Genomic DNA, 25193 nt, shown 5'->3' with positions numbered 1-25193 from the left:
CTGACTCGGTCTCTCCCGATGGCTAGATTGACAGACAACCAGGGTGTATGCAGAGGTGGCGATGGGCACGGGGGACAGATTTGTCTGCAACGGCAAAGAGCAAGTGGCAAGAGTGGGGCTTGGGAGCAGGCAGGTGGGGCCTGGACCCACTGCTCTCTGAGCCACCCTGGGAATCCTCATTCTTTTCCTTGTGGGGGCCCTGGTGTCACCTCTCTCCTGTGGGAGACAGTCCTGGCACCCCAGTAAGGATGGCAAAAGCCAGAGTAGGGTGCATTAAGGGCTAGCCCTGCCACACCTGAGCTGAGCAAGTAACAGCAAGCCACTGCATTCCCTGTACCCTGGCTGGACCCTCATGGGACCTTGGCAGGCACCTCACCCTGCCCAGGGCCATCTCGAAGAAGAAATGACCAGGCCCCTGCTTTTTTCTCTTGCAGCCTGTGCCCGGGGAGGTTGGCATGCAGCATGGCAGGCCAGCCCAGCCACCTGCCCCATGGAGGGAGCCCGAACAGCCTCTGTCACACCCCAGGGCCTGCACACCCTCCTGACCCACAGGTAAGCCCCCCCTCCCTCTCCTTTATGGTGCATTGAAGAGCCTGAAGTGACAGGCATGCTCTAGGTTCCCAGCCAGCACCCCTCAGACTGAATTACCTTGAATGCCTCCACCAACAGGTAACTCACTATCTGACATAGCTAGCCCTAACTTGGATTGAGCAGCACTGAGAAAGGCGCAGGCTGTGCCAAACTCTGGTCCTGCATGAGGACCCCATGAGTGGGGCAGCCTCATCTCAGCGGGGTCAGGGCTGCTAGGGAGGGGGCTCTGGGGACCCTGAGGACCGCGAGGGTCTTGGAGGGGATTGGCAGGAGGTTCTTCCTGCCCATGGACCTCTTTAGCACCCACAAAGCTGCAGGGAAGCCTGGAGTCCTTGTGCCAGTCTCCCCCTCCCCCTCACCATCATCATGCCCGTGGGGAGCCAGGCCACCCCCTCCTGCTTGCCTGGTGCCCTCGAATGTTGGAGCTGCCCTGCCAACACTGGGCCTCTGCGCACGTGACCATGGGGCCTGGGCTGCCCTCCGTCTGCTCCTCCTCCCTGGCTCCTGCCTTGCCCTGGACTGCCTGCAGCTCTGGTTACTGGCTGGGCCACTTCCTGTGCATCTGAGTCCTGGGGCTGCCTTCATTGGGGCTGCCCACAAAGTATGGCAGAGTGTGTGTGTGTGTGTGTGTGTGTGTGTGTGGCCCTGAGCCAGGTCTGCTACCAGTGAGCCTTGCAGGGGAAGAGGACAGGAGCCAGCAGGGCTCCCAGCACAAGCCCGGCACCCTGAGAGGTCTCCTCAGGGTGTGATCAGCCTGCAGCAACGCAAACTTGTCACCCACACTTGACTTTTTGCTCCAAGGCCAAGACCTGAGTTAGGCAAGACTCAGACATCCACACTAGGCACCCTGGAAGACTGTCACAGCATCCAGGTCCTGGTAGCCATGTACAGTTGCACAGGTTGTATACTGTGCAAGGTGCCTGGCCAGGGAGGCAAGGGTATCTGATATCCTTCCCTGGTGCAGGGCTGCATCAGCCCGAGGCACACAGGTGGACAGAGTGTGTGTGTGTGTGTGTGTGTGTGTGTGTGTGTGTGTGTGTGTGTTGTCTACACATGCAGGCAAGCTCCAGGGTACTGTTTGTACCTTATTGTCTGGGTCTGGGATGCAAGGGCCCCTTACCTAGGCTGAGTCCTAGGCTGCAGACCCCGGGAAGCCCAAGGCCCCAGGCCATAGTAGTCCACCGTCCACAAGGACATGACATTCCTGTCTGGGGACAGCAGGGCCTGGTGGAATAATGTAGCAATTTGTCATATTAAGTCATTCCCTAACAATTGAAGTCCCTCCTGATTAATCTCCCAGAATGAGTCAGTTGCATTTGGAGCAATCAGGGTTAGTTACAGCCTCATTTGGCAGAGAAGAGTTCCCCCACCCCCGCCATAATTATTTCACGTGCACCAGCCAAGGGGGTGGTGGGCTGCCGTGGTGGCGGTGGCTGTGGCTGTGGCGGCTGCAGCCGCGTCATCTCATGGCCCATGTTGGAGTGGATAATAACACAGTTCCGTGTAATTAGATCCCATTACTGAGCGCTGGGCTGTGCCAGGCAGCGGCTGCCAGGGGAGGATGCCCCTCAGTCACTCCAACATCAGGCTGGATTGCAGAACTGAGGTATCCCCATGGTTGCTTCCTCCCTTCTGGCGGCCTGCAGCACAGGCATGCAGATGCTGGCTGGGGAGGCCTCTTGTGTCTCTGGACACAGACACAGCCCAAGGTGACAGCAGCAGTATCTTCCCATGTGGCCCAGCGCTCCACTCTCATCCTCTCCCCTTCCCTGGAGGGAGACAGGAGCAGGCTGTGTGCACTGGCTTCCCAGCTCCTCCCCTCACCAGCCTGGTGGTGTGCCTCAATTTCCCCACCTGTTTACTGGGAATAATCACAGTAGCTTGTTCAGAAGACAGCTACCAGGACAAAGTGTCACAGTCCACGACCAGCATCCGGTGCCAGGCACTGTGGGTCTTATCCACCTGTTGCTAAAATTCTTTCTAGTTTTGGGGGCTTGCACGACCAGCATCCGGTGCCAGGCACTGTGGGTCTTATCCACCTGTTGCTAAAAATCTTTCTAGTTTTGGGGGCTTGCGCTGTGGCTTAGGCCGTTAAACTCCACCTGTGACACCAGGATCCCATGTGAGTGAGCACTAGTTAGAGTCCCCGCTGCTCTACTTCCTATCCAACTCCCTTCTAAAGTGAATGGAAAAGCAGCAGAGGATGGCCCAAGTGCTTGGGCTCCTGCCATCCTGCAGGCAACCAGGATGGAGTTCTGGGCTCCTGACTTCAGCTCCTGGTCCAGCACCAACCACTGTGGCCATGTGGGGAGTGAACCAATGGATGGAAGATCTCCCTCCTTCTCTTTTTTTTTTTAAAAGATTTATTTTATTTTTATTACAAAGTCAGATATACTGAGAGGAGGAGAGATAGAGAGGAAGTGGAGCTGCCGGGATTAGAACCAGCGGCCATATGGGATCAAGGCGAGGACCTTAGCCACTAGGCCACGCTGCCAAGCCCTCCCTCCTTCTCTCTTCCTTTCTCCTTCCCTCTCCCCCCCTTCTCTTCCCCCTCTCCCATCTGCTTTTCTGTCTCTACGTGAGAACACACTTGTGTCACCCTTACACTTGTGGAATCGTGTGTCAGATTGATTTATATTTAGGCAAGTGAACTCATTTGCTTTTAAGGGTTTGTATGGATGAATGGATGGATGGAATGATGGACAGACAGCTGGGTGGAACTGAGAAAGAGAGCTTACAATGCTTCTATTTTGTGATGGGACTGATCTGCTTCCCAACATTTTCATGGGGAATGAGACCCCAGGCTGGGCCCACCCACCGGGAGCCACATGGATTTCCACATGGGGAAAACCTAGCTGACGTGTCCCACCTGCAGAGTCCACCCAGCCCTGCCCAGCGTGGGTGTGCCAGGTTCAGCTCCACAGGAGCCAAGAACGTGCCTCACTTGGCAGGTGTCAGGGCAGCTGTCACCTGGTACACGTGAGCCAGGCCTAAGTCCCCACGAACAGCTTCCCAAAGAAACGGTAGGATTGGGTGAAGTTTCATAGCCAGATATGAGCACCCACTAACATCCACCAGGGGCTGGCTGGCTGTCGTGAATTCCCCAAATGTTTGTTTCCTTTGTGCTGTGGCCCTCCCCAATGCCCACCCTGAGTCGGGGATGGGCAGCTCACAGGAATAGACCAAGACAGAGTGGAGAGGTGTCAGATCCCAACGGAGTGTCAGATGCTGCCTGGTGCATGATTGGCTGTTAGGGAGAGGAGTACAGAAAAAGAATATTCCAGAAGCAGAAACAGCAAGGTGCAGGCCCCAACCTGAAAGTATGTGGCCAATGAGGATGGACAATGGACTTAAATACCTGTGCTTGGGTGGGTGACAAGAATGTGTTGCCTTGAACAGGTCCCTGTTCTGTGCCGAGCCTGCAGCAGGTGGGGAGCCAGTAATGGCACATGTTGGCCATGGGTTCCCTGGAGGTTGTGGCCCCACAGCTCGGAGAGGGTGCCCATAGGCAAGGGGGCGAGGCCTGGGTCTTCATGATGGGGGCTGGCACTGGGGGTGAGGGGACGAGGGTTTGCCCTTCGGACCTGGAGCTGGATCTGAGCCTTCTTAGTGTGTTTTTAAACTCAGCTTCGCTTGAATTTGGTAAATAAGACTCCTGGCTTTTGTCTGAATGTGTCTTCCATGCTCTGGGTCTGTCATCGAGCCCACGAGACTGCGCCCCCTCCACCACCCACCGTGGAGCCAGGTGTAGCCATCTGCACTGAGACCACGGTAGTGACAGTTGCACAGCGACACCTAGCACGGCCCTCATTTTGTCTTGCATGTCTAACTCAGGAGATCTCGCTCGATCCATGTGGCCAGGGAGGATGCTGCCTTGCTACCTGCCTGTTGCTGCCGAGGGACCGAATCAGGAGCCAAAGCCGGGTCCTTGTGGCCCCACTGGCAAACTGTGCCACGGAGTCTCCGAGAGGGAAAGTGGGCTCCGGGCTCAGACATGGCCAGCTCCAAGGAGTCTGGCCGGGCAGGCTCACTGTACACTAGGCCTGCCTTTCATGCCGAGTGGATTTCAAACATCTTGCTGAGGACACGGATCCCAGATCCGTTAGAAGTGCCCCCACCCCACGCGGTGTCAGATGTCTTTGAAGGTGAAGTCCGCTTACAGGAAATGTCACTCCAATGAAGTGTGCCTTCTCAGATCGTGGACGCGGTTGCCTCGAGAGTAATGATGCATCGCAAATTTCAGGGAGAAGAGGGCCATCCAGTGTAGAGATGATTAAAATTCGGGTCAGAAGTCTGACTTAGTCAGGCTAAATTTTTTAATGAGATTTCAGAAAATTAATTGGGCGAATGCATTTTTATTCTTTTAACGTGATTTTATGCGCCTGTTTTCTTTAAAAAAAAAAAGAAGGGGGTTGTGATGGCTAAGGCTTATTTTGGTTCAAGCATTTTAAACTCCAATTAGCACAGGTGGGGGTGTTTGTGGCCTAATTTGATGTGACTTGGAGAAGAGAGGCCGGGCTCCTCAGAGCTCTCTGGAGGCGGGGGTGCCTCACGCAGCCCAGCCCCAGGCCGCAGAAAAACTGGCGGCTTTGGTTGCAAGGGCGGGACTAGGGTGAAAGGTGCCACGGGAAACTCAGGGCTGTGACTGGCAGCAGGGTGTAGGACAGGTGCCACAAGGGCCACGTCCCCGTGCCCTCCTCTCCTGAAATGGCCTGGGACAAGAGCATGAGAGACAGTGTGGTGTCAACCTAGCATACCACGCCAAGACCGACCAGGGCAGCTGCTGTCTCACAGGGTCGCTTGGCGGGCAGGCCCTGGGAAGGGGACAACGAAGTCACTGAGGCAGGTGCGTGTCAGCCTCACTACCTCACCGCAGGCGCTTTGGAGTCAACAGGTGCCACATTGGCTCCAGGTGGGTGACTGTCACCAGTGGGAGGGCCTGGCCCCTAGGGTCGCCCTGCCCTGGGGCCGGAGGCCTTGACCTGAGGCTCATTCTCCTGGAGCAGCAGAGTTAATCACGTAAAACAGTGGCAATGACCTTGAACACCTTCCATGCCCCATAGGCCAGGCCCCCTTTGTCACTTAATGCCCAACAGCCCGCTGAGAGCTATTACCTAGCACCAGAAGGGTTTGCCCCAGGCCACAGCCCAGGAGCAGCCACTAGGGATTTGAACCCTAGCCTCCCAGGTCCGGCTGCCATCCTGTGCCCTGGAGCCACCACGAGCCTCAGGCAGAGCAGGGGGCAGGGAGGCCAGGGACACTCTGGGCTGGCCCACATTGCCCAGCTATTCCAAATCTTGTCCCCCGTACGTAGGTGCCTGCCATTCAGCTGCTGGGGAGGGTGGGAAGGGGGGCTGGCCCGAGAGGGCAGGGGGCCTGAAATTGGCAACACAGAGAAACCCCATCTTCTGGGCCAGGTCTCAGGGTCACCTCCTTTCCATTTGGAGCCCTGGGGTGCAGTCGGTTTGGATCAGGACTCTGTGCTGGCTGCTCGCAGCTCAACCCTGCCAGGACAGCAGAGGCACCCCCAGGGCCTCCTGGACAGTGCCCCAGCACCCTGTGCTGCCCCTGCCAGGGTGCACCTTACTCTAATTAGGTCCAGTGGGTTGTGACAGGAAGTGCAAATCTGCATCATGCATATGCAGATGGACCACAGTGGCTAGAGCTGTGGGAGTGTAGGGATCTGGGCTCTCCCTGCAAACCCTTCACTGGGTCCTCGGGGCTCTGAGCCCCAAGAGAGCGGACCCCCACCCCATGTCTCCCAGCAGTGCAGTCAGCGCTCCAGCAGACCTTGTCCCTGAGCAGCAGAGCCACTGCACCAGTGATAAGAGAGGGAGCCGAGATGGCATCCCCTGTCTGAGGGCCCCGAGCTGGGGCACCAAGCGGGGTTCCGATGGCCAGGACGGGAAGCAGCCATCCTGCTGCTTCCCGGGCTCTTGGCAGAAAGAAGAGGCAGGAGCCTAAGTGGGGGGACCAACCCGAGTATGAGTCCCAGCTCCGCCATTACCTGCTATGGGCTCAGTGATGCCCCGTGAGCTGCAGTGTCCTGGAATGCCACCGTGGTGAGGCCCCTTGCAGGGCATCCCCGGCCCATGGGATGCAGACTTCAGACACAAGGTGCTAACAGGTGTATGTTGCTGTAAGGATGATGTGTTGTGAGGCCTGGACCCTTCCGCCCCCCTGGCATGAGGACATGGTGGGGAGCAGGCGGGCTCAGAAACTCAGGGTGCAGACCCTGAGGCTCCTCCCACCTGCCCTTCCCACACCTGTCAGTCAGTAGCCATGACAACAGCCACTGAGCACTAAGTTAGCTCTGTTGTCTCCATTTACAGATGAGGAAGCTGAGGCTTCAGAGTGGCCTCTAAATGGTGACTTTGGTCCCCCACCAGCGAGTAGGTGGAGCGGGGCTGTGACCCAGCTGTCTGGCCTCCTGGTGCCTGTCACTCGGTGGTTCTCGGTCTCCTTCCAGGGCCATAGCTGTGTCTGCTGGCATCCCTGGTAAAAATGCACCGGGGCATGGCCCGGCACCTGGCACCTCCCCAGTCTGGGGGCGGAGGGCACAGGCCCTGAGGTTACAGCGCTGGTCCTGCAGAGCCTCTGGGAAGTCTTGGTCTCCTTCCAGAGCCATAGCTGTGTCTGCTGGCATCCCTGGTAAAAGCGGGCACCTCCCCAGTCTGGGGGCGGAGGGCACGGGCCCTGAGGTTACAGCGCTGGTCCGGCAGAGCCTCCAGGAAGTCTCGGTTTCCTCCAGGTCACCAGCAAGGAGGCAGTCAGGCTGCAGGCTTCACCCCCGCCATGTCCTCACAGGGGGGGGCTCTCGTGTTTCTGCCGATAATCTGCAGGGCTCAGAGTAGGGCACGGCTTGAGGCCCCAGGCTGGCGAGGCCTGAAGCACAGACCCTGCTGAGTCCCGTCCCTCCACCCCAGCCCAGGAACCCTGCAACCTCACTATTTCCCACTTCTTTGTCCATCCTTTGCCACACACACTCTACTGCCTGGGCTTGCAGGATTCAGGAGTGGGCATGGCGTGAGCCTTCTGAGGTGAGAGTCGGATAGCCTTGGGAGATGATAGAGGTAACAGGTGCAGTGCCCGGTGGGCAGTGCACAGCTCTGCTTCTCCCCTCCAATGGGGCTACAGCAGGGAGTGCCAGGAGGGCTGGACAGCCAAGCCGTTCCTTTACCTAGGTCCCAGGGCTCGCCAGCCCAGTTGGTCACCATGACTGCCCTCTGTCCCTCTTCAGAGGCACCCCAGCACCCTGTCCTTCCGCTGCTCACTGGCTGACTTCCAGATTGAGAAGAAGATAGGCCGAGGCCAGTTCAGCGAGGTGTACAAAGCCACCTGCCTGCTGGATAGAAAGACGGTGGCCCTGAAGAAGGTGCAAGTGAGTCTGGTCCCCATACCCCCCTTCCTCGCTCCCCATCCCCTGCAGGCACCACCCCCTGCAGGCACCACCCCCTGCAGGCACCACCCCCTGCAGGCACCACCCCCTGCAGCTAAGCCTCATGGCTCTGGGCCATTCCCTGTCTGTTCTTCCATGAGCCTGGGAGATGAGCACCAGGTGGACTCCTGTTCAGGGAAAGTGCAGAATGTACTTGAAAGAGAAAGGGAAGTGGGCATGCATTGAGTACCTGCTGCATGCTGGGTCAGGGCGGGGATGATGGGACCATGCAAGCAGTGGCTGTTCCTGGGGGGTTTCTGCCCCATTTTCAAGTAACAAAAAGTGGGACACTCAACTCTGCAGACCCCAGAGGGACAGGGCAGACCCCCTTGTTCCTGGCCTGCAGGGATGTCACGGTCTGGACTCAGTTCAGCCTAGCAGCAGCAAAGCTGGGACAAGGCACAGCTAGCAGTCTGCATGCTGGTCAGCTGGGAGGGCTGGGAGGGGCGTGTGCCAGTGTTCAGCCAAGCTTCCCACCTCCAGATGTGCTCATCCTTTGAGCAGCCCTGGGAGGGCAGAGAGGGCGACACCACAGACAGTCCCCATGGGGGTAGGGAGAGCATGGACATCCCGGCTCCCACGTGGATCTGTGAACTCACAGAAAATGCCCACTGCCCACCCCGGATCTCGGGTGGATCCCCCAGCCCCCTGTCTGGTGTGTCTGTGGGGATGCCAGCTCTGTGTCTGTTGAGCCCACTTGCTGGGGGCTCCAGGAATGCCACACTGGGCACTGTGCACCTGACCCATCGTAAGGTTGGCTGTTGGCTTCATTCACAGAGGTGACAGCCAAGGCTCCGCCACAGCCAACCCTTCCCAGTGTGGTGCCCCCAGCTAGTCTTCCCAGAGCTTCAGTCTCTGCCTTTGGGACTTGGGCACAGTAACTCCTGCCCAGGGAGAAGGTCACAGGGAACCCAGGGAAGTAGTTAGTCCAACGCTGGTTTGTGATGCATGGGGACCGGGCACCATCACTCTCACATGGGTCCATGGCAAGGAGCATGGAGGACTAGGATTCGGATGCTGCTCTCCGTGGTTCCCAGAGGGGCTGGGCCCCAAGTTTACACCCCCAACCCCATTTCTCTTTCTCTAACCCCTTAGATCTTCGAGATGATGGACGCCAAGGCCAGGCAGGACTGTGTCAAAGAGATCGGCCTCCTGAAGGTGAGCTCAAGGGGAACAGAGCCCCAGCACAGATGCAGCACTGGGGAGACCTCACCACAGTGGCTCTCACCTCTCTACCCAGCGGCCCTGGGGCATCCCTGAGCATGGGCTCCTAGTAGCCAACCCTGTGCATCTTGGAAGCCCTCCTTGGGGCCCTGGCTCACCAGAAGGCCGCAGGCCTGAGTGTGCTCCGTGTGGACAGTGATCTGGGCTCCCAGGGGCACTTCTCAGACTTGACTCAGCGCCAGCTGCCATGGACTTGACCCATCCTGTCCACTCACCGGACCTTGAGGATTTGGCCTGGTGACCTCTGGTGTCCTTCTTGGCACATGGGGACACTTCCTGAACCTCACAATCTCAGACCCGCCCCCAGAAGGGGAGGGGACTGCCCACCTTCTCTGTGAGGACCAGAACTCCAAGCCCCCCTCTTCTGATTTGAGGCCTGTGTGGGTTTTGAGTAGGTCTCGGAGTCTTCTCCCAGAGGACAAGATTTCCCAGTGAAGTAGCAAGGCTCAGTCCCAGAGGAAGGGGAGGAAACAGTCTCTTGATTTGTTGCAGTAGCAATATGCCTGTACCATGGGATATGCCTTATCAGCATAATTAAATTTCAGAGACAGAGACAAAAACAGCTCCAGTTGTCTGGTTCATCCCACTAAAATGTGCAGTGGCCCTGGGTGCTGGAGGAGCTGAGAGCCCAATTCAGTTTTCCCATGTAGGCGTCAGGAGCCCAAGCATGTGAGCCGGCTCCCCTACTCCCAGGCTGTCCATTTGCAGAAACCTGAACTTGAACCCAAGTCACTCCTTATACAGAACATGGGCATCACAGCTGGTGTTCCGTCTGCTAGATCACATTCCACCCTGTGCTGAGAGATTGGAAGGGCCCTTGCTTTGGCACTTGTCTTTGCACCAGAGTGTGCTGTGTGCTGGGGGCCACTGGCCAAGTGGTCAATGTTTGGTTCCGGATGATCCTAAAACAAAACCCTAGGCAAAATTTCTGACAATGGCACCAGAACAATTCAGTGGGCGAGGGCAAGACTTGCAGCCCAGGGCATTGGGACAGCTGAGCATACCATCAGACGGAAGTGAGCCTGGATCCCTGCCTCACGCCATACACGGAAATGAATCTGAAGTGGCTCCTAAACCCCAAAGCTGAACATGTAAAGTTTGTTGACAAGAACCAGAGGAAACCTGTGTGACTAGAAGCAGCACTGGGCTGTGTTGGGCCCAGGGAGCAGGTATCCTGAAAGAAGCAGTATCAGCTGGGCCTTATCTGAAGAAATTGTTTATGCTTCTCAAAGACACATTATGAAAATGAAAATAAGCATGGGTAGGAAGAAGGTCCTAATAGTACCTTGTCTGACAAAGACCTTAGTGCACAGATCCTTCCAAATCAAGAAGATGAAGGTGCATGTGTCCCCAGCTCAAATGTCACCTCCTCCAGGAAGTCTTCCTCACACCCCTTGTGCCACCCTGAGTCTGGCCCTTCATCCTAGGTTCTTCCAGTCCATTTCACGATTAGGAACTGGCTCCTCCTGGCAGTGAACTCAGTTCTGGCACCCAGCTCTGACCTAGGCATGGCAGGGCACTCAACACGTAGCTATCGGTCTAAGGCTACTGGCGTTGCCTCCCAGCACCCCCAGTTCTGCACGCAAAGCTTCCTCCCCGAGGCTCCCTACCCTGTTTGGTACACTCCTGCTCTCCCAGAACATCCACACAGACATTCAGGGCATGAGTGACCTGCCTGGGAGGGACTGGGCCCTGGGGTGATGGGTGGGGCAGATCCTACCTTCCTCTCTCTGAGTAGTGTGTGAGCCTGGGCGGTCCAGACTGGCCCAGGGCTCCTTGGGCACCCCAGGCTCAGCTCAGGCCTCGCAAACAACAGGTGCACCTACCTAAGCAGCCTGAGACAGGGCCGTCCAGCTGTGGATAGCAGGCCACAGCCATGGAGTGGATTTAGAATCCAAGTCAGGGACGGGGGTTAGGCCTGGCAATTGAAATGCCAGTTAAGATACTGGAGTCTCACATCCGCTTCACTGGTTTGATTCCTGACTCAGCTTCCTGCTAAATGAGACCCTGGGAGGCAACAGTGATGGCCCAAGCAATTAGGTTCCCACCACACAAGTGGGAGACTTCGGCTTTGTTCCCAACTCCTGATTTTGGCTCAGCTCCACAGATGGCAGCTCTGCCTCTTTCGCTCTCAGAGAACATGGGGCAAACTGACACGTGACAGTGAAGGGCAGTCAGGAATGATCAGGTGCAGGCCACAACACAGAGAAGGAACACTGTGCCCTGAAGAAGTGGCAGAGGCCTCCCTCCTGGGAAGGGCAGAGTGGGGAGAGTTCCCAGGGCAGAGGACACAGCTGAGCATGACACCGTCTCCTGCAACCTGTCCTCCTGGCTGTGTCACACCTATGTTACTGACTACAGCCCCAGGGAACCAGGACATGCAGTTGTCTGGGCAGCGCCCCCTGCTGGGCAAGGGGTAGATGGGAACAGGTGCACCTACCCTCGGACCAGGGCTCATCCAGAGCAGAGGTCTGAGGTCCGAGGTCTGAGCCAGGCAGTAGACAGTGGGGCAGCAGAGCACGGTCCATCTCAGAGGGAAGCTGGCATGAGCTGGGAAACAGCTGGGGCTGCCCCTGGGCCCTGGCAGCCTGACTGAGGGGTGCCCGGTGTCAGAGATTGACCAAGGGGGAGGTATGAATCTGTGGTGGCAGCCCCAGCCCCTCCCCGTTCTGGAGTCCATGGACCAGCACAGGTTAGCATGTGGTATAGGCATACCCATCTCTTAGTGTCAGAAAGCGGACTGACGGGCCTCAGCTGCTGCTGACTAGTGGACTAGATGTTGGCCTGGCAGGGGCTGACTGCCACAGGGGCACTGCCCTGCCCAGGCTCAGCAGGGACAGCCCTCTGCCAGGAGCATCCTTCTGAGACTCCACAAGGGGTGGGCAGGGGGAGGAAGTGGGGACAGGAATGTCTTGAGGGCCACCTGCAGGCCTACTGGGCACAGGGATGGAGGCCAGGAGCTTGGTCCGCCCTCAAGGCATGGATGGCAAGAGGAAGGAAGGGGATGTGGGGGGTGTGCCCCAGGGAACCTGCCTGGCTTCCAACAGGAAGGCAGAGCTGTGAGCAGGCCACAGCCATGTCCAGGCTCATGAATCCCAGTGGCACACATGTCAGGGAGCCGCGTCCATCTCGGCCTCATGCCACCTGCTGCGTTGTTCCCATCTTTCAGGCAATGAAACTGAGACCCTAGGAGGCTAAATTGTTTCGCCCATCAAACACAGCCCTGCCTGACTCAGCCCACACTGGCAACTGGCATCAGTGGGCATCAGTGGGAGGGTGAAGCTGTAGGCTGGCATGGGGGCTGGGTTGGTTCTCACCCAGTACCCTCTCCTCTCTCGTCCACCCCCTCGCAGCAACTGAACCACCCAAACATCATCAAATACCTGGACTCGTTCATTGAGGACAATGAGCTGAACATCGTGCTGGAGCTGGCCGACGCTGGGGACCTCTCGCAGATGATTAAGGTACAAGGCCCAGGAGGGTGGGAGCCTCGCCCTGCCCCAGCGTCTTGTTCCCCGACCTCTGCCCCAGCCTCTTCAAGGCCCCCTTGAGCTCTGTGCCCCTCAGGCACCCTCACAAGGGGATCAGCCAGGGGAAAAGACCCCTGTGGCCATGCCCCCCAGCCACTCTACAGCACTGGGCCACTCCCAATCCCCCCCTGGGAAGAACCTGCCGGGCCTCATGGTCTGTGTAGCTCCCTCTGTGCAGCCTGGGGCCCATGCTGTGTGTGATTCCCTGGAGTATCCAATATTCCCAGCAACAAAGCCAATTCCTGCCTGCTGCCTGCAGGACCAACTGTAGCTGTCTGGCTGAGATTCGCCAGCTCCCAGGAGCTGGGGACAGCTGTGACTTAAGTACCAGATGTGTCCTGGGTGACCCCTTCCTGTCCACACCCAGGTCCAGCTGCAAAGCCCCCCTTGGGATGCCCAGGCAATGCCACTAAATTCAGCCAGGACCTCTGCTCTGAGCTTACCCATGTGTGAGCCCATCCTGACAGCCTCCCTCCCCAAAATCCGCCCACCAAGGCCTGTCATGTGTCTGTCCCCCCACGGCAGTACTTTAAGAAGCAGAAGCGGCTCATCCCGGAGCGGACGGTGTGGAAGTACTTCGTGCAGCTGTGCAGTGCCGTGGAGCACATGCATTCACGCCGGGTGATGCACCGAGGTACGCCCCGTCCAGCCCCGTCCCTGGATCCCTGGGACCATCTCGCAAGGAAGCCAGGCAGCTTCATCTCCCCACCACGCCCATGTCCAGGGTTGTCCTGGCATGGCACACTGGTGCCAGATGGCACAGCATCCCTAAAACCCAATACCAGCATGGGGCCAGCACGGCCCAGCTTTCCTACAATGAGTCCTGCCTGGAACTTGGCCCTGGGGCCGTGTTGCCCGAGGCTGGGCCTACCCGTTTGCCATGGAGACACTGCCCCCCTTCCCTGTGCACCCACAGCAGCCCCCTCCCTTCCCCTGCAGACATCAAGCCTGCCAACGTGTTCATCACAGCCACGGGTGTCGTGAAGCTTGGCGACCTCGGCCTGGGCCGCTTCTTCAGCTCCGAGACCACCGCAGCCCACTCCTTAGGTAAAGGGGGGTGCCCCACTTGTAGCCCCCCTGCCGTGGTCCTGGTGACCTGCAGGGGGATGCAGGGGCTGTCCCTGCTGGTGCAGGCCAGTAGCTGCCCCAGCTTTCCTGTCTGCTCTCGGAACAGGCCGTGGAGGGAGTACCTCGAGGCCTGGCAGAGCTGCTGGGGCCTTCATACCCTCAGCCAGGCCTTACTTCCTCCTGGTGCTGCACAGTGTTCCCCAGGGGCCACCACACCCCCAGGCCACCTGCCCAAGCTTTGGTTTGTAAATGAGCAGTTCTGAAGCGGGGAGGGCTGGGTGTGTATCCAGGAGTCGGCTACCTTGGAGATGGATCTTGATGTGGGGTGAGGTGCTGGGGGGCAGAGAGGGGGATAGGGCAACCCTGCCTGCTGGCCATGTGGGTGCAGGGGTCACTGTGACAGGGTCAGACGTGAGGTCTGGGTCAGATGGGTGCGCAAGATCCCTGAGCTGGGTGCCTGATGGAACATGAGCCCTGGCTGACAGATCTGGGTGGGGGCAGTTTCCATCAAATTAGAACAGAGATACAAAAATAGCGCCACCCACTGGGGCCTTGTGGGTGGGGCAGGGTTTCAGTGGGGCCCTGCCTCCTGGGGATTGTTCTACAGAGGCCACCTTGGGTGCTGCCCTGGTCCTGGGCACTCAGGAGGGTGTTGGACCCCCGGTGGAGCGGCCACCTCCCTCACAGACTGCCCCACACTCCGCTCACTTCTGCCACCCCTGCACTCATGCCCTGGTGTCTCCAGGCCGGGGCTCCCCACAGCTGGGCTTGAACACCTGTGGCAATGTAACCTGCAGGTGGCCTCTTGGCCCAGGGGCTTCCTGGAAGCCGTCCTTTCCTGTGGACATTGTTGCCTCTGTGCGTATGGTGCACACATGGCCTGGAGACCCACAGCCTGAGTGCCTGTGTACAGACGCCGTGGAACCCCACCCAGCCTTGCAAGCTCTCCCTGGAGCTGCAGAGGGAGGAACATACAGGCACCACCCACCCCCCCATCCCTTGCCACCTGCCATTGCCCGGGGAACCCAGGGGCCTGCCTTGTTACAGCCAAGGAACCTGCAGTCAGGGTGGGGGTAGCGGGGAGGGGATGTTGGGAAGAGGCCATGCGATGTGCATGATGGTTCCCAGGCCGGCTGGCAACAGAGGCAGGGCTCAGGGCTTCTCCTGTCTGACCAGGACTGTCAGGGTTGCAGGGTAGGGCAGGAGCATCTCATTCTGGAGAGGAAACCCGGACCCTTGGTGCAGGACCGTAACAGCTGGAATTTGGGTGGGCTGGGCATGCTTTGCCCGCCTGGTTAAGGACTCGGGGAGACCAGGACCCGAGGAGCCGCGCCTGCCCTTGCCTGTCCGCCGTCCGTCAGATCCTGCCTTTCTGTGGAGGCTCAGCGCCGTCAGAGCCTGTTAGGATCGCTGTGTGCGGGATGGGAGAGGCGCAGGCCTGCGCGACAGCACGATTTAGTGCACTTGGACTACTGCACTTATTATATTAATGAGAAGAAATTGGAGCTTGGGGAAGGGTGGTCCCCGGAAGCCGAGCTGTTCCCGAGCTGTGTGAGGGGGCAAGGAGCCCTCCCCGGCCTGTCCCCGCTCTGGGCTGTGTGTATGACTTTGTGCCATGAGCTGAGGCCCAGGGACCTCCAGCAGACCTCCAGCTTACAGGACACAATCCTAAACACCAGGGACTGCCGCCACACCCTGCCCCGGAGCCCAGCAGCTCCCTGACTCCAAGGTAGGCCCCTTGCACACTGGGGCACTGCATGCAGCTGGCTCGGTCTATGCACACATACTGTGGCAACAAGGGACTGAGCTAATCACCAGCACATCATGAGTCACAGAGGACACAGGGGCAAGGACCCCTTTGCGCCCTGTGCGTGGGCATGAATTATGCATCCACCACATCTAATGTGCACCTACTATGTGGGGGTGCTGTGGTGGCAGCCACGTTGCCTCGGCAACCACCTCGTCTCCTAAGGCTGCTGACCCCAGAGCCGGGTTTATGCAAATCCGTTCTCTTCCCCAGGCCCCCTCCCTGCCTCTGGATTTGCTAACACGAGGCTGGCATGAAAGGGCATTAGTCAGTGCCATGGTTGGGCTGACAGGTGCGGTACCCAGCGGTGGCAGAGCGGCTGCCTGGGTGTCAGGAGTAGGAGCCGTAATTAGAGCACAGAACAGAATGAGCGTCAGACGAATTACCAGGCAGCAGATCATATTTGTCAGGAAGGATTGCATACATAAAAATTAAGTGACAGTACACGCCGGCGTAATGAAAGAAAAATGAAAGATTTGCCTATACACAGCTCACAAGCTACAAGCGTCTTGCTCCAAGCAACGGCAGCAGCTGTGAGACAAATTGTGGGGCTGGGAAAGCAGGGGTGCAGGCAGCAGTGACAGGGCAGCCCCGGGCTGGCATCAGAGGCAGGAGGGGAGGCCGCGCGGCAGGAGAGGGCAGCAGGTCCTCTCGAGGAGACCCCTGTGGCCTGGCCTGGCCACAGGGCACTTTTCTCCTGCCTGCTGCCCTGGACCAAGCGCCCTGGCCCCGGGCTGGGTACGTAGAGTTACGCAGCCTGCCCTGCCTCCATGGGACCCCAGCTGGACAGAGGGACAAACACTGTCCATGACAGGTGGCCTGGTGCAGGGACCGGTGGGGCCATCTCCTGTGGGCCCGTCTCCTGTGGGCCCACTGTATGCAGGCAGGTGCAGGGCTCTGCCAGTCTTAGCTGCATGTGGAGGAGCCCACGACTGCCAGGGCTATGGGGACAGGTGTGAGGACCACCCCAGCCCCCCAAGAGCTGCCCTTTCAGTCTTGTCCCCAGTGAGTGCCCCAAAAAGGGAAGAGGAAGGAACCGAAGCTTGGAAGACCTGTTCTCACCCAGCTCATCAGCAGGCTTATGGGACCTATTTCATAGCTGGGAAAATTGAGGCACAGTGAGATGTTAGGCCAGGATGGGAGCCTGCTCAGGTGTCCAGAGAGGGACACAGGCAGTGTGCAGGGAGCCATGCCGTGGCAGCAGTGTGTGTGGGCCCAGGGCCTGGTCCCAGACCCACAGAGGAGGGGGCCATGTGCCTGGCAGGGGCCAGCGCTGTGACCCAGCCGTACTCAGGCCTGGTGCTGTTTGCCCTCCTGGATGGATGGCACCTATCTGCAGGATACAGCCTGGGGCCTCCACCGGCCCTGCCCCACCCCAGCAGTGCAGGATGGCAAGTGCAACTCTACGAGTTCTTTGACCCAGAACACCTTTTACTGTAGCTCTTAGTGCTGATGCCCGGATCCAGGATCATGGGCCCCCAGGGCAGCCCACCTGCTGTGTCCCTGGCCTAGTCAGGGGGCTGACCCCACGGAGGGGAAGAGGTTTCAGCGGATAGCAAGTGAGGAGCAAACTTCAGCTCATTCATTTCTTCATGCAATCATTCTTTCATTCCTCCACCAAGGATCTGTGCCAGGCCCAGGGCTACTGGAAGCAGCCCCATTTAGCCTTCACCATGAACCAAATGTTGGTCTGGCCAGCACTGCCCACTTCCAGGGAAGAGCGACAGGCTGTGAGCAGAGGGATCTGGGGCAGGAGGCTGGGAGAGGGGGGGGCTGAAGTAAGAGAGACTGTGGGTCCTGCTCCACACCTGTGCCTGCCCAGCCCCCAGAGGTTGTCCAGCAGTTGGAGCCAGAGGCGGGGGGAGCTGCCGGCCATGAGACCCCATCCCACCCTGCAACTGGATGCCAGCTCCTCCCTTCTGCAAAGCCCATCTCTTTCCCAATCAAGTGCATTTCAGACCCAGCCAAGTTTGTTTTGATGGAAGGACACAGTTCAGACGTGGGTTCTTTCATCAGCCTCCTGCTTTGAGGTCTTGTGTGCCCCTCTGATACCTGCCAGGCTTGAAATCGGGAGCTGTAGGCAAAGACTGCAGGAATGTCAGGGTCACTGGGCCCCTCTTCCGGATGCACAGCCTGGTCCCCTTGTCCCACTGCCAGAAAGGCCTGAGCCACTGGGAGCCCCCACCCTGCCCAGTCACTGCTCCCTCAACTCAAGGGTTGCAGGATACATTCCCAGGGGTCTCTGCATATTCAGGGGGTGTTTGAAGTCTCCTTTTATCTCCAACACCCATATGAGTGCATGCCCCACTCTGCACCCTCCAAGTGTCTACGGCCAGCATTCCATGCCTTGCTCCCCTGGGGAGCTGGTGAGATGGGGAGAGGGGCTACACCCACCCCACTCAGACTCCATGTGTCCCAGCGAGGCAGAGGACCCCAGCTTTGTGATCACAGGCTGAGAGGGAGCAGCCCATCCCCTGAATCCACACCCAGGCTAGCAGGGCCCAACCCTTCTCAGCTAACCCTTCCCAGGTGTGCTGTTTTGTTCCCAGATGCTTACAGAGGATCTGAAGGAAGAAGAGGGGAGAGGACAGGGCTGGTGCACGCACTGCAAGTCCCCAGGAGCTGGGGAGGGCTGCAGGTGTCCGAGTCCCGCACCCAGAGCTTCTGACCCCTCTCAAATCCAAGACTGGGCCAGGAATCTAGATGTTAAACAAATCCTGTGGGGCTTGGCTACGGCCACTGATTGGTCCAAGCTCTCCTGGATACACGTGGGCAGCTGGCTCCTGGGGACGCTTCCAGGAACAGGCAATTCATACAGCCTGGTGAGGCCACTCCTGCAAGCCTGTGGCACAGGCTGAAGGCTCCGCTGCCGTTGGGGGAAATGGAAGGAGGGAGGATAGGACAGAGTAACGAATGGCTGAGTGGGTGGATGGATGGATGGATGGATGGGTGAATAAGTGAGTGGGCAGATGATGAACGGTGATGGACACATGGGTGGGTGGATGAACAGGTGACGGATGGGCGGGTGAACAGTCAGTGGACAATGATGAATGGGTAGACAGCCAGACAGATGGAGGAACAATGGGCGAACAGCATGTGCCACTGTGGCATCTTAGAAGAAAGTTCCAGATTGTATCTGGGTGTTTGCCTGACTCCCTTTCGCCAGTGGCAGTGGGTAAAAGCCGAGGTGAAAGGATAAGGAGAACTGATCAAGACACCCCGGACCCTCATCTCCCAACCCGCATGTCCCCGGCTAAGGGCACTGCTGGGCTAAGGGCAGTGACCCAGGGCCCTGCCCGTGGGAGGGAGCGGTGCTAGGACAGAGGACAGCAGTTACCTGGCAAGAGGAGTACAGAGGCATGGCAGAGAGCAGGCTGGGCTGGGCTGGGGGCCTGGTCACCACAGCCTCCAGGCCAGAGGTTCTCCGTGCCGGGCAGTCATGCTGTCCGCCCAGAGCCACGCAACCCAGAAATGAGCAGAAGGCCAGCCTGAGGGGAACAGGGCTGTCAGAGTCAGCCAGAAGGGGACTAGGCAGGGGCCTCGCAGGTGCAGCACCACCTGGGAGCAGGACCTCTGAGCTCGGTCCCTCTCTCATGTGTTCCCCGGGGATGTGCCCACCCAGCGACACCCCATTCTCAGCACCTACATGGGCCCCAAGGTCCCACTGCAAGCAAATGGGTTTGACTGTCATTCTGAGGTTTGTTCATGAACCACACCGTGCCCTGGAGACCACCAGGAGTCACTCCTAGAAGTCCCACTTTGTTCTCCCTGCACCACCAGCCACACAGCAGTCAACATTCTGACGGGAGCCCCAGATCTGTGTCAGGATAGTATGTTTCTCACCATGTCGGTGAGGGCTATTGTCCTTGTTTGGTAAAGCCATGATCATGGAGTTGACCCTGTGGCTCCATGCTCAGTCCTACGGGGCAGACATCAGTTAAGTAAGCCATGACTGGGGCTGCAAGAAGGAAGCGTGAACTCGGCCCCAGGCTGTGTGGTCAGTGACAGTGAGAAGGTGGGTTTCTCACTCAGGTGAGATGGCGTTTTCCAGCCATCCCCAGTAAGATCCTTAAAGACGGGAGGAGTAGAAGAGGGTGTACCAAAAGCCACCCAGTGTTCACAGCAAAGGCCCCATCTTGATGCTGTCCCTGCAGTCTCCATTGGTGTGAAGCTGGCTTTTCCTTAGAATGGCAGTGCCCCTGGGCAGTGGGAGCGCCTGGGGACTCTTCAGTGTTACTCCTTGCAACATTGACTGCTCCCCACCCTGTGTCTGGCTCTGAGGTCTGTGGCCCTTGCTCTGTGTCCGGCTCACGGAGCAGCCTCTCCTCACCCCGGATCCTGCTTGTGGAGGTGATGCTGGCTACCTGGCATTGTGGGATACAGCAGAGGCTCGGCCCAGGCAAGCTGGACTCCAGCTCCCTGCTCACAGCAGCAGCCACCTCTGTTACATGACACAGTGTCCCCAGGCTGGCAGGACTCTCCATAGCAGCTTGCAAAGCTGGATCCTGCAGACCCCTCCCTGAGGACAGCTATTCTCCATCCAGATGGACTGAGTAGGCTATGAATGCAGATTCCTGGGCTCTGTGCTAGCCCCACCTCCCGCCTCACCAGCTGCCGCACTGCAGCTTGGGATGCATGTAACAGCGGGGCGCTTACTCCCTTGCGGGAACACCTCCCTTCTTTGCAGAGTTCTGGCTGTGCTGATGCAGTTGGCCAGTTTCCAGTCTGAGATGAAGGAGTAGCCCATTCCTGTTGCTCTCACAGGAGCCCCTACCATTCTGAGCCTCAGCTTCTCCATCTCTGAAATAGGACCAGTGGAAAGCTTGGTCAGCATCAGTGGGCTGCTTTCTTCCCTCCGTGAGGAGCCTGGTCTGGACTCCCGCATGGCCCTGTCACCTTCGAGGACATCTGATCGGTTGCTTCTCACCCCACTGGGCAGTCGGCAGAAACAGTGGCCCACACCCATTCTGGTGTGTGTGGTGGGGGGATGAGTCCCCAGGACCAGTGGCACTTTTATTCACCTCTTTTCCTGTTCTTGTTATTTGAGGCAAAGCGCTCCCACTAGGAGCTTTGTGACAGCTAGGGTTGAGCCAGCATGAAGCCAGGAGCCAGGGATTCAATCCAAGTGGCAGGACCCCAACTCTCTGGGCCACCACTGCTTACTCCCAGGGTCTGCAGGAGCAGAAAGCTGGAAACATGCTGGTGCTGGAACTTAAACCTAGGCATGGAACATGGGTATCTTCAGCAGCCTCACACCTGCGGGCCAAATGCTCCCCAACCCAGGCACGGCAGACACAAGCAGCCCTCCCCTGCATGCCTGTACCCCACCCCGGGCCTGCACCAGAGCTAAGCCCCTGTCCCTGGCTGTGTTTCAGTGGGCACACCGTACTACATGTCTCCAGAGAGGATCCATGAGAATGGCTACAACTTCAAGTCAGACATCTGGTCCCTGGGCTGCCTGCTGTATGAGGTGAGTCCCCAGGACCACAGCTTAGTGGGGGAGGGAAGAGGTCCTAGGGCACCCATTCAGGCAAGGCTTGCTAGAAGGGGTGGCAACTGCCTTCTACCCCTCTGGCCCCATGCCAAGCTGGCCAGAGTATGCTGGGATGGATGGTGGCTGACTGGCAGCTGCCCACATGTCCCCGCAGAGGTCCTTGGTTTCCTTGGTGACCGCATCCACAGGCTCAACATTTTCCCATCGTTGGCCACTCACTGCTGGAACAGGCCCCGGGTAGAGTGCTGGGGCTGGGAGGAGCTCAGGCCTGGCTGAGAGTCATCCCCTGCCCTGGGTGGTGGCTAACTTAGACCCAGGGTCAGGACCTGCCCCTGGGCATCCCCTCTGCCAGGGCTGTGGCTGCACTGAGATTCCATCCTGCACCACCCCACCTCCAGCGAGCCCATCTCCCTATCTGTGACGTGGGGGGCGAGGCCTGCATTGCCAGGGCCCTAGAGCCACCATGCACAGTTCGGTTCCTGACTCGGAAGCCCTGGTCGTGGTGCTGCTTTCCCTGGAGCTCTCGGGGTCTGGCTTGCAGTGGATGAGCCAAGGACCTCGTTCTTAATGCTGGAGTAACAAGCAGCCACAGCAGTGACACTCAAAACTGCCACAATGCCTCCACGGGTGGTGGCCGGGCAAGTTGCCCCTCAAGGAGCCTGCTGCCAGGTGCTGCGGCCATGGAACCATGGTGGCTCCTGCAGTCAGCATCTTTGGCACTGGAGTTTCCCCTTGCTGCACTGCAGATGGAAATGATGCAGCCACATTTCCATCCCCTCAGCAAGTGGCAGGCTTCGTGGCATCTTTCAGTGTCTTCAGAATTGCCTTCTAGGTCACCAACACAACTTGCCCAAGTTAGGTTCCCAGCAGGCAGCACTCAGCACTTAGAGCAGAACCAGTCCAGGGGGACTGGCTGGGTGAGCAGCTGGCTCTGTCTTCAGCCTCCCTGCCCCACAGCCCCCGAAGCTGCACTGGGGCTCACGTGTCCAGCCTCATTTCGCCCTCGATGATGACATCGTGGCTGCAGCGGGGACCAGGGAAGGAGTCGGGACAGTCACACTTGTCCTGTCCCCTTGCAGATGGCCGCCCTCCAGAGTCCCTTCTATGGTGACAAGATGAACCTCTTCTCGCTGTGCCAGAAGATCGAGCAGTGTGACTACCCGCCCCTGCCCGGCGAGCACTACTCGGAGAAGGTGAGCCAAACCTGCAGCGAACTGGGGAGGAGGTCCAGAGCTGGCCAGGCAGAGAAGGGGCCCCCAAAGGCAGCAGCAGGGTGCCATTAACTGCCCCACTCGGAGATCAACTGTGAAGCCCTCGGGCGCGCTCCACCCGTGCCCAGAGGACAGGCAGGAGAGGCAGCTTCTTGGCTGCCAGGGCACTCCCCAACAGGAAGCCACTGCAGGCAGACCACTGCGTCCCCTCCTCCTGAAGCAGATTACTAGAATCTTCCCTACAGGATCAGGGTAGGGACTAAGGGGAGGGACATGGCATGCCCAGCCCAGTGCCAGGCTCACTGCCAGCACCTCTGCGAGCAGCCTCGGCCTGGCTCAGAGGAAACGCTGCCGTGTGGCATTCATTGCCATTATTTCTATTCAAGGTCAGTGGCAGTGAGTTCGAGGAACTCCCGCCATTGGAGTCCAGGCCGTGACTTCACAATAGCAGTTCCCCATTGTCAATTTTCCTGTCGCCTACCTTGCTGGTAAAGAAACTGGCAGTTTGGGGGAGTTGCCCAGGTGACCTACCTAACTTTAAGTGGCCATGCAGGACAACCCAGCAGCCCTGCACCTGCCTGAGGTGCTTCTGAACACCCCTGGCTGTGTCTGGGCAGCTCTGTTGTCTTGCTGCCCAGAGCCCCGCCAGCAGCAGGCATTTAAATGAAAACCACCAGTGCACTGAGCACTGCAAGTTAAGATGTAGGCTTTCTAAGGTCATGATTTTAATTACCATTAAAATAATTGGCACTCAGACTATCAAGAATGAGAGCCGATCAGAGGCGCCAGGCCCCTCCCCCAGCTCGCCTTCGGGGTGTGTGTGTGTGTGTGTGTGTGTGTGTGTAATTAAAAGCTCTGGCTTTCATGAGCACAATAAAGAGGCCAGGGGTGGGCAGACTGCAGCCCTGCTGCATGGTAATGCATCTATTACGATCAATAAGCCCTTTCCTCGAGTTGTGTCCTCTGGTTTGGGCATCTACATGAGTGACAGCAGATGCGCGTACACACACACAACACCCACCCACCATGCAGTGGAAATGTATTCAGAATTAGAGACCCACTGTCAGCGTCTTCAGATGTGTCCCCTGGGGCCTTACAGCCTGGGAATGGTCCTGGTCATCCCTGGGGAGCCGTGGGGCCATGAAGCTCAAACGTGCCAATGTGGACACCAGTGCCTAGCTCAGTGCCTTGGTCGGCTGCTCTCCCAGGCTCACCAGCCACTCTCTCCCTTGCAGTTACGCGAGCTGGTCAGCATGTGCATTTACCCTGACCCCGACCAAAGACCCGACATCGGCTATGTGCACCAGGTTGCCAAACAGATGCACGTGTGGACATCCAGCACCTGAGCGTGGACGCTCCTGCCTCATCCGAAGCCAACGCCATCACTTTGCCTTACTTGAGACCTCTCTCCCGGAACAGCTGAGAACAGAGTGCAGCAGGTCCCCTAGGGCAGGCGCGCTTTGCAGCAGTTGCTGGGGGCGGGGGTGCCAGTCACATCCAAAGTCCTTCCTCTATCCTGTTGTGGACAGTCTCAGCTGGGCTGTTGCCAAGGGCAGGGGGCTAGCGAGCCACAGCAGCCCCTCGCCTCGGGGTTGTAATGTGAATCTCTAGGAATCCCTCCGGTGGCCGGAACAGGTGCACACTAACGGAAGACTTGCTGGGGCCTGGGTGGTTTGTAGTTAGCCTCTGAAAATGGTTACTAGCGAGTTTGGTTTAGTTCTTAGTGTCTTTCCAAACACTCAAGCTGTGTGTTTAACTTACTCAGTTATAAAGGGATAAAGTGGAAATAACTTTTGAGTAGAGTAGAGATTTGGCTAATATTTTCCCTACACTTCTTCCTTGATGAATGACGATGAGAACCTGGCACCAGCACAGAGCTTTGCATGGCAGGTGGCACCTGAACACCTGGTGCAGCTCCTCCGGGACACCTGCCGGGTCGCATGCTCTGTCCCCTGGAACGCTGGCGGTTCACTTCATGATCAGTGTTAAGTGTCTTCCTCCATGGGAAGGCAACACAGGCTTTAAAAAACAAAAACACGAAGGGCTTGGCCCTCAGCCTATCTTTTACGAATTCTGGTTCTGTAACTTCCTAGTGTGACCTGAGGCAAACGTCTTAGTCTTTCTGAGCCCTGGTTTCCTCATCTGTAAAATGGGACTAATACAATCTACCTTCAGTGTTGCTGACAGCATTTGAGATAAGATATGCAGGTTAGCTAACATGCTACACAGGATTCACAGTGGCCCTTCACTCCTTCCCAGAACCGTCTACGGACCATGTATGTCAAGAATTCAAGTACAACTGTATTATGTGTAGGAAACTGGAAATATGTTCACTTATTTCTTGTTCCCAAAGAGGATTAACTGTGAAAATTAATTTATAAATGTGAATTTAAGGGAAACTCCAGCTCTGGAGGAAACAGTCTGCATTTTGTTTTTGTATTCAAATTAGTCCTCACATGTTCTAGGCTGTTGTCGCTGGATGTGCAGCAGTTGAGCCCTTCAGATGAGAGACCCGCCGTCGGGGTCTCGGTCAGGTGCTGCCTGCAGAGGCTCCACACGGGAACACTGTCAGGTGGGAGAGATTGTCTCCAGCTGTGGCCTTTGCTCTGTACTTGTTCTCCAGGTTTGAAATAAAACGCGGTGAGAGGAGTTACTTGTGCGGAAAAGTGTGGTTTGTGATGATTGTAAGACCCTCTCCTTGTTCCCCCTTCAGCCCACGGATTCTAGCCTGAAGGACTGCGCTGTCTAGTTTCTCAGGAAGCCTGTATAAACACCCCTGCCCAGGCCCCCCAGGCATTGAATAATCCTGAAATTTTTTTAAGCTCCTCAA

At 57.9% G+C, this 25193-nt stretch overlaps 1 protein-coding gene across 1 annotated transcript; it reads left to right on the top strand.

The window, feature by feature from the left end:
* Positions 1-436: 436 nt before the first annotated feature.
* NEK6 (NIMA related kinase 6) lies at positions 437-25012 on the top strand. Its single transcript, XM_004593584.3, has 9 exons — positions 437-552; positions 7832-7972; positions 9125-9187; positions 12607-12717; positions 13309-13417; positions 13723-13830; positions 21034-21128; positions 22232-22345; positions 23599-25012. The coding sequence occupies exons 1-9, from the start codon at positions 463-465 to the stop codon at positions 23707-23709; spliced, it is 942 nt and encodes a 313-aa protein (XP_004593641.2). The 5' UTR covers positions 437-462; the 3' UTR covers positions 23710-25012.
* Positions 25013-25193: the final 181 nt, after the last annotated feature.

This window comes from Ochotona princeps, chromosome 14 (assembly GCF_030435755.1).
Source record: "Ochotona princeps isolate mOchPri1 chromosome 14, mOchPri1.hap1, whole genome shotgun sequence".
NCBI classification, from domain to species: Eukaryota; Metazoa; Chordata; class Mammalia; order Lagomorpha; family Ochotonidae; genus Ochotona; species Ochotona princeps.
This window is presented reverse-complemented; position numbering and strand designations above follow the sequence as displayed.